An 8,769-nucleotide genomic window follows, 5' to 3' on the forward strand; every position below is an offset into this window, starting at 1 on the left:
AGCCAAATAAATAAAAATAAATATTAAAAAAATACTAAACTCATTGTGAACATTGTAAAAACAATTTGGGTTGTCTTTTTATTATTGAGTTGTAAGCACTCTATATTTCCCCAACTATTCTGGTATATTTCCTGATTTGGGAAAACAGACTGGTTCCAAATATGGAAAGGAGTACTTCAAGGCTGTATATTGTCACCCTACTGATTTAACTTACAAGCAGAGCACATTGTGTGAACTGCTGGGCTGGATGAAGCACAAGCTGGAATCAAGATTGCCCGGAGATATATCAATAACCTCAGATATGTAGACGACACCTCCCTTATGGCAGAAAGTGAAGAAGAACTAAGAGCCTCTTGATGAAAGTGAAAGAGGAGGGTGAAAAAGTTAGCTTAAAACTCAACATTCAGAAAACTAAGATTATGGCATCTGGTCCCATCACGTCACGGCAAATAGATGGGGACACAATGGAAACAGTGAGAGACTATCTTTTGGGGCTCCAAAATCACTGCAGATGGTAACTGCAGCCATGAAATTAAAAGATGCTTGCTCTTTGGAAGAAAAGCTATGACCAACCTAGACAGCATATTAAAAAGCAGAGACATTACCTTGCTGACAAAGGTCCATCTAGTCAAAGCTATGGTTTTTCCAGTAGTCATGTATGGATATGAGAGTTGGACTATAAAGAAAGCTGAGCATCGAAGAATTGATGCTTTTGAGCTGTGGTGTTAGAGAAGACTCCTGAGAGTCCCTTGGACTGCAAGGAGGTCAAAGCAGTCCATCGTAAAGGAAATCAGTTCTGAATATTCACTGGAAGGACTGATGTTGAGGCTGAAACTTCAATATTTTGTCCAACTGAAATGAAGAACAGACTCATTGGAAAAGACCCCGATGCTGGGAAAGATTGAAGGCAGGAGGAGAAAAGGACAACAGAGGATGAGATGGTTGGATGAAATCACCGACTTGATGGACATGAGTTTGAGCAAGCTCCAGGAGTTGGTGAAGGACAGGAAAACCTGGCGTGCTGCAGTCCATGGGGTCGCAAAGAGTCAGACATGACTGAGCAACTGAACGGAACTGATTCTTGCACATGCATTTTTCCAGTTGGACCTCTGTTATACTGAAGTTGGAAGTATTGCTTCCTCAAGAATGGCTAGCAACTCTTATGCAGCTTAAAAGCAGAAAACAAGCATTCAGCCCGCATCCTGTTCAACAGATTCTTCAGATGAAATTCTCCCCAAAGCATCTCTCCCGTAAATGCCCTGAAAAGATGTGGCCAAGTGTATATATGAAGTTGATTGGAATGCTACTTATGTGCATGAAGCAGGAAGGGGTTCTAACAGAGTGTTTTCCTGGAAGCTTGTGATGGTGTGTGGACGCAGGTTGTTAATGACTCGCTGACATGATTTGCGTCAGTGCAGCGCTGACTCAGAGATTAAGGCTGGAGGAGCTGTTTCCAAGATCAGCAGCCCAAGCTGGCCTGAGGTAATTATTGTAAACTTCCAGGGACTGTTCTCACCTCCTCGGCTCAGAACCTAACTTGACCTACACTCCTAGGGATGCACTGCAGTGATTGCTGGGGCTTCATTAGGGAGCAGCACGGTTTCCCGCATGCTTTAGTCCTCAGGGGGCATCAAAAGGGAATTGAGCATTCTTTGTGCCAGTCGTCTAATCCTTGGGGTATCTGAAAGAGCAGAATGCACTTCTTAGATCAATATTTTCAAGGCTTATCTGATGTCAGACTCTGCCTGGGGCTGGAGGCTTGATTGTTTCCCTCTCTCCAGGGTGGGTATGAACTCGAACCCTTGAAATGAACAGCTTGCATCTTTCCCCCTGGGAAATCTGTGTATACGCGTGATTATGATGGAGGAATACAGGGTAATGATACATGCAAAGTTGGACTTACAAAGTGGTGCTTGTTCCTTTACAACATGATTTTCTCAACTTTTTTAAAAAATTATCATCCCCATTGAACGAGCATTGTTAGACATTTTTTTCCTTAGCCACCTCTCCCCCATGGAATTTTAATATTACAGATATGCTGTTGTAGTTCGGTAGCTAAGTCGTGTCTAACTCTTTGTGACCCCCTTTGAGGACAGATGAAAGTGAAAGTCACTGAGCTGTGTCCAGCTCTTTGCGACCCCATGGACTATACAGTCCCTGGAATTCTCCAGGCCAGAATACTGGAGCGGGTAGCCTTTCCCTTCTCCAGGGGATCTTCCCAACCCAGGGATCAAACCCAGGTCTCCCTCATTGCAGGCAGATTCTTTACCAGCTGAGATATCAGGGACGCCCCACCCACCCCCGCCCCGCCCCTTGAGAACAGACGCTTTGTCATAACTCACAACTTTTTAAGTGATGGCAGCGTCCACCATAAAAACGTGGGAGGATGGCCGTCTCGCCAGCGTGTGAGTTAGTGCACTTAAAGGGCTTTGCAAAGTGCAGGGACCGTGGGGCGTGCTCAGAGAAATGAGAGCCCTCGCTGCCGTGGTCATACGTTCAGGGCGGTCACAGCGGGGTTGGTAACCCTCCCTCAGGCTGCCTGTGGGTTCTTTGGTGCTTGAGGGCTGGTCAGAGGTCCAAGTCATTCCCAGCCTGGAGCTTCTACCAGAGCCCACAGCGTTCATAGGGGAGCAACTGGGCTGGCAGGGGACTGCAGCAAGAGGACCCCTGGGCGCCCCATCTAAACATGGCCGCTGTTCCCAGCTGTATGCACTCGGTGCCAGGGAGGATGGAGGGCCTGGTGGTGTCAGATCTTTTAATTTCTCAGAAAACAAGAATTTTGACTCCATATCCGCCTATGATGCAGGAGACCTGGATTTGATTCCTATGTTGGGAGGATCCCCTGGAGAAGGGAATAGCAACTCACTCCAGTATCCCAGCCTGGAAAATTCCATGGACAGAGAAGCCTGGGGGGCTATAGTCCATGGGGTCGCAAAGAGTTGGACACGACTGAGCGACTTCACTTTCACTTTTCACTTTCATGCATTGGAGAAGGAAACGGCAACCCACTCCAGTGTTCTTGCCTAGAGAATCCCAGGGATGGGGGAGCCTGGTGGGCTGCCGTCTATGGGGTCGCACAGAGTCGGACACGACTGAAGCGACTTAGCAGCAGCAGCAGTAACTAAACATCAACAATGTTATATGGACCAAACAAAAGAGATGAAACCAAGAAATGCTGACTTGTCCAGAGTTAGAAGCATAGCTGGGATTCCAATTCGAGTCCTCCCAACCCAGTGCTCCTTCCACTTAAAGAGCCCTTCATCTATGCCTCACGACCCTCCCCACTCCAGCCCGCTTTGGAGCTCCTTCAAGGCCGCCCCCTCTGCCTGGGGAGGGGGCCCAAGCTGGGCCTTCCGGGACTGGGACCAGGGTGTCTCGCTCCCCTCCCCAGCCGCCACCCACTTCCCAGAAGAGTTTGGATTCTCTCTCCAGATGAAGAAGGTTGGGACCTCGAACCTTGCTCTTCAGGACCGGGGAGGCCCCGGGCTGGGAAGGCCGGCCCGGGCGGGAGATGGCAGGTCGGTGCCCCAGCGAGCGTGGGAACGCGGATTCGCGGGGCGGGGAGGCGGACTCGCGGGACTGGGGGTGAACCCTCTGGCGGGCGACGGATCCTCGGGACGGAGTCGGTCGGACGGTCGAGGAGGGGCGGACCCTCGGGGGGGCGGACCCTGGCGGGGGAAGGTGGACCCAAAGCGGGGAGGAGGACCCTCGGGGGGCGGGAGGAGCGCCCTCGGGGGGCGCGGGCCCGCGGCGTGCGGGGGAGGTGGACCCTCGGGGGGGAAATGGACCCGCGGAGGGGGAAGTGGGGACGGATCCTGGGTGGGAGGGCGGACCCTCGGGCGGGGGACGGGTCCTCGGGAAGGAGTCGGTCGGACGGTCGAGGGGCGGACCCTCAGTGGGGCGGACCCTAGTAGGGGGAAGGTGGACCCAAAGGGGGGAGGAGGACCCTGGAGGGGGGAGGAGAACCCTCGGGGGGCACGGATCCGCGGGGGGCGGGAGGTGGACCCTCGAGGGGGAAATGGAGCCGGCGGGGGAGGTGGGGACGGATGCTGGGGGGAGGCGGACCCGCGGAGGGTGGGGACAGGCCCGCGATGGGGGAGAAGCGGGCCCGCGGCGGGAAATGGACCCGTAGCGTGGGAGGGGGGGACGGATCCTGGGTGGCGGGGCCGACCCGCCGGAGGGGGGAGAGGCGGATCCTCAGAGCCGGAGGAGGAGCCGCGGGGGTTGGGGACAGACCCGAGGGCGGGGGGAGAGGCGGACCCTCCGGAGGGGGCCGGGCCCGCGGCGGGGGCGGGCCCAGCCCTGCGCAGCCCCTCCCTGCCCGACCTCGGAGTCTAGGGATGAAACCTCCTGTTGTTCGCGCCCGCCCTGCTGACCCCGCCACCCTGGGCCTGGCTTTGCATTTGCCCGGGTCGCGGGTGGGAGGCAAGGAACGCCAGGGTTCAGGAGCTTGGCTCCCCGCCAAGGCTGCGGCCTTCGGCCCCGGGGCCACGAGGCGGCCGCGCCTGGGCGACGGGCGGGGAGAACGGCGGCCCGGCGGCAGCTCGGCCATGGGCTCCCGCAGCTCCCACGCCGCCAGGATCCCCGACGTGGACAGCATCCGGCGGGAGACTGGCTGTGAGTGCGGCGCGCGGCGTCCGGGGGCCCGGCGAGGTCCCGGGCGGCTCTGGACCGAGGGCGGCTCCTGGAGAACCTAGGAGATCCCAGCAGCCCGGCTCCCTGGGGGTAGGGGGCGCGTTCACCCAGGGGTCCCGGCTCCGGGCTTGCGGGCGCCCGGGTGGCCCCGGGCCGGCCTTGAGGCGGACGGAGGCGGATCGAAGGGGTGGCTTTGGTCTCCTGGATCTCCCGGGTCTTGTCACTCCCGCCCCCTCCCTGCGCGCTCGGCCCTGGGGCCCCGGAGGAGCCCTCCCTTCAGCCAGTCCTCCACCCCCTGCCTACCCCCTGCGGCCGCCGGGTGGACGGCGCGTGCCCCGGCATCCCGGCGCGTCCCCAGCGTCCACCTTACTCCCCCGATCCCCTTCTTACCAGCCCCCTCCCCGCCCCGCAGTCTCGCAGGCCAGTCTGCTCCGCCTCTACCACCGGTTCCGCGCGCTGGATAGGACCGGCAAGGGCTACCTGAGGTGAGCAGGAGCTGGCCTTCTGACCTCTCACCTCTGCTTTCTGACCCTGTCCCCTCCCTGACCATCTCCTCTTTGAACTTTCTCTTTCCAGCCGCATGGATCTGCAGCAGATCGAGGCGCTGGCCGTGAACCCCCTGGGAGACCGCATTATAGACAGCTTCTTCCCAGACGGGTGAGCCCCCCGGGGGTTGGGAAGATGGGGCTGAGAGCTTGTCAGGGGAGGTCGGGACCAGAGGCAGAGGGATGGTCACGGTGAGCACCGCTTCTGCCCCATTGCCCGCCTGCTCTCTCCCCTCCCAGGAGTCTGCGACTGGACTTCCCAGGCTTCGTCAGAGTCCTGGCTCATTTTCGACCTGTGGATGAAGAGGAGGACGGAAACCGGGACCCCAAGGAACCCGAGCCCCTCAACAGCAGAATGAACAAACTTCGCTGTGAGTTTGTGCCCCACCCCCCAGTGAGACCCCAGATTTACTTCTTCCCGTGAGAAGCCCAGGCACCTCCTACTCCCTTTGGGAGCCCTGCCCCCCCACTCCCCCAAACTGAACTTTTGAGGGAAGAGAACCAGGGAAGACCCATCCTTTCCCTCCTCCACTTTCTTCCCAGTTGCCTTTCAGCTCTACGACTTGGATCGAGATGGAAAGATCTCCAGGCATGAAATGCTGCAGGTTGGAAGAATGCAGGGGCAAGAAATGTGACCAGAAAGGGTGGGGTGGGTGGTTGAATGGAATAGTTGTGGGGGATGGGGAGATGGTTTGTGGGTGGGAGATGCAGATGACTGGGGTCTTGGGTGGGCAGTGGGAATGGGTGGTGTTGGAATGCGGGTTAGCTGGGAGATGGAATGGGGAACATTTCAGTATGAGGTTGGACATAGATCAATGGCTTTTAAAGGGGGGGGGGGGCGGCGGATTTTGACCCCTGAATGACATTGGCACTATCTAAGAAGTGTTCTTTGGTTGTCGCAAATGAAGAAGGGGAAGGGGAAAGAGAGGAAGGGGTGGTGTTCCTGACACTTAGTAGGCAGAGATCAGGAACTCTGCTGAACATTTTACAATACACAGGATAGCCCTCCGCCCCCATGACAAGGGGTTATCTGGCCCCAAATGTCCATAGTGCCGAGACTGAGAAAGACTGTGATGAAGTGAGGGATGGATTTGGGACTAACTGAAGGATGAGGTGGGGAAGGGGGTGGAGGATCGATGGAGGTTGGGTAAAGAACCCACCTGCTAATGCAGGAGACAGAAGAGAAGTGGGTTCAAGCCCTGGGTTGGGAAGATCCCTGCTGAGGGCATGACAACCCACTCCAGTATTCTTGCCTGGAGAATCCCTTGGACAGAGGAGCCAGCTGGGCTACATTTAGTAGGGTTGCACAAAGTTGGACTCGAGTGAAGCAACTTAGCATGCACGCGATGAACTTGCTGTATGTTGCTGAGCTGAACCTGGGATAGTGAAGGTTGGATGGAGAAGTGATGAGAATTATTGGGGATTGTGGTGCAAAGTGAGTGGAATGGGGTGAAAAGTGAAGGAGGGATGGATTGCAAAATCGGTACTAACAGTTGGGGTGATGTGGACAAGGTTTGGGGGTTGGTGCTCCTAGTCCTTGTGCCTCCTCTGATGGCTGTCTCTGTCTCTTCCTCCAATCCCAGGTACTCCGACTGATGGTTGGGGTACAGGTGACAGAAGAGCAGTTGGAGAGCATCGCCGACCGCACGGTGCAGGAAGCTGATGAAGACGGGGATGGGGCTGTGTCCTTCCTGGAGTTCACCAAGGTTAGGGTGCCCTCAGGCCTGGGGAGCTGAGATCAGGAGTCCCTGGGACAGGTGGACATGGGGGATGACGTTGGACGGAGGAGGGCATAAAGAGAGGGGTCCCCAGGGAATCATGGGGCCTCGGGAATGGGAAAGGAGGTTGGGAGCATAGAGGTTTGGAATTCAAGCCTCTTGACTTCCACCCATCTCCCCCTCCCCAGTCCTTAGAAAAAATGAACATCGAACAGAAAATGAGCATCCGGATTCTGAAGTGACCCCCGTTGTGCCTTTGGGTAGCTTACATGGACCAGTTCTGCTTGGGATTCATCCCCGAGGAGGCACAGTCCCAGTGAACTGTATTCTTATGTCTACGCTGAGCTCTATTTAGGACCAAGGAGAGAGAACCGGAAGGGTGTGTAATAATTCACCTGATCTCAGATTTGTGAATCGGCCAGAAATCTTGGCGGTTTTAAGTGACCGAAAACCCAAATCAAAGTTAAAGAGGAATTTTATGGGCTCATACATTGAAAAAGTATGAAAATATCTTCAGAAAACTGGAAAAGTCTGGAAGTGTCTCAGGCACAGCTGGATCCAAGGGCTCAAAGGATACTGTGGGACTCAGTTTTTCTCTGTCTCTCATTTCAGCTTTCTTTTGTGTTGGATTCATTCTCAGGAGGGCTCTTTCCTTATGGTGGAGGATGGTCATGTGCAGCTCCAGGCTTCCATCCTCTTAGCAGTGGGAAGAGATTTTCTTTTTTCAACAATCCCAAGCAGAGAGTGTCTTTAGCCCTACTGGAGCCTTGTCCCTTCTCCAGGGGAATGGAACTCTCTATTTGGCCGGGACTGTGTCATGTGCCAACCACTAAAGCCAAGAAGTAAGGCCTGAGGACTCAAGATAGGGTAAGGGATGGTTGCTTCAAGGAAAATGAAGGGCTCTTATCAGAAGGGGAAAAGACATTGGTCAAGCAAAACAAGAGATCTCCATTACTGTTGGGTTGACCAAGTGGAGGGATTCTTAAAGTCTGGTTTCTTAAATGGGTTTTCTCTGACCTCATAGGTATTTGCCAGTGTGATGAGGATGGGTAGCTGGGGAAGAGGTGATATAAAAATAATAAAGAAGACCTCTTCCTAGAGTATGAGATAATTAAAAGGTTTGGGGAGTACTTCCTTTTTTTTTTTTTTTCATGGTAAGATGTTCAAACATTGGCATTTCACAGAATAGAGTATAAAAGTCACATAAAATCTGTAGATCATATGTCCATCACAAAGCACTCTGGCTGTACATATAGGAGATGCTGTGGGTACCCTGTCTGTATCCCTTCCCAGGCCCATGCTAAAATTATCTTGTATCAGCACATGGGAGCCAATTGTGCTTCTGTCTTCCTGACTCTGCTTTCAGTGATGTCAGACTTGGTAGCTTCAAACTGCTGTGTTGGGAGTCTTTACATCATAGACACTGGCAGATGCAACAGTCTGGGGCTCTTCCGCTTAGAAGAGCCTGTTGTTAAACATTTATTAGCATATCAGCTGCCTAGCATTCACCATTACTGTGTATGCCAATGACTTTCCCCCAGCTTTATTGAGGTATAATTGGTGTACAAAAAACTACATATAATTGATGTATGCAATTTGGTGAGTTTGGACATATGTATACTCTTGTATTACCATTACCACAATCAAGGTAATAAACATATTCATCATCTCCAAAAATTTCCTTGTGCCCCGCTTTTTTTTTTCATGAGTGTAATGTGTACTAAGAACATTTACTATGAGACCTACCTGCTTAACACATGTTTTAGTGCACAATATTATTGTTTACTGTGGGTACTACATCATATGGCAGATCTCTGAAAATTACTCAGCTTGGATTTTTATTCAGTCGCTATTGTGTCCGACTCTCTGGG

General features: G+C 53.6%; 1 protein-coding gene across 2 annotated transcripts; it reads left to right on the forward strand.

Annotated features, from left to right (window-relative positions):
* Window positions 1-3,235: 3,235 nt before the first annotated feature.
* Window positions 3,236-8,564, forward strand: CHP2 (calcineurin like EF-hand protein 2). Of its 2 annotated transcripts, XM_065920326.1 has the most exons (7): window positions 4,303-4,617; window positions 5,048-5,120; window positions 5,212-5,292; window positions 5,421-5,551; window positions 5,724-5,785; window positions 6,764-6,886; window positions 7,087-8,564. In XM_065920326.1, exons 1-7 carry the CDS (start codon window positions 4,341-4,343, stop codon window positions 7,138-7,140), a joined length of 801 nt encoding a protein of 266 aa, XP_065776398.1. In that variant the 5' UTR covers window positions 4,303-4,340; the 3' UTR covers window positions 7,141-8,564. The 2 variants fall into 2 exon arrangements, with proteins under 2 accessions (XP_065776397.1, XP_065776398.1); XM_065920325.1 differs by lacking the exons at window positions 4,303-4,617; window positions 5,048-5,120 and adding an exon at window positions 3,236-3,518.
* The last annotated feature ends 205 nt before the right edge of the window (window positions 8,565-8,769 follow it).

This window comes from Muntiacus reevesi, chromosome 2 (genome assembly GCF_963930625.1).
Source record: "Muntiacus reevesi chromosome 2, mMunRee1.1, whole genome shotgun sequence".
In the NCBI taxonomy this organism is placed as follows: Eukaryota; Metazoa; Chordata; class Mammalia; order Artiodactyla; family Cervidae; genus Muntiacus; species Muntiacus reevesi.

Excerpts from the sequence above, each read along its gene's own strand:
- CHP2 (XM_065920326.1), top strand. The coding sequence starts at position 4,341 with ATGAAACCTCCTGTTGTTCGCGCCCGCCCTGCTGACCCCGCCACCCTG. Across the intron at positions 5,552-5,723 it reads CAGAATGAACAAACTTCGCT|TTGCCTTTCAGCTCTACGAC; the intron begins GTGAGTTTGTGC and ends CTTTCTTCCCAG. Across the intron at positions 6,887-7,086 it reads CCTTCCTGGAGTTCACCAAG|TCCTTAGAAAAAATGAACAT; the intron begins GTTAGGGTGCCC and ends CCCCCTCCCCAG.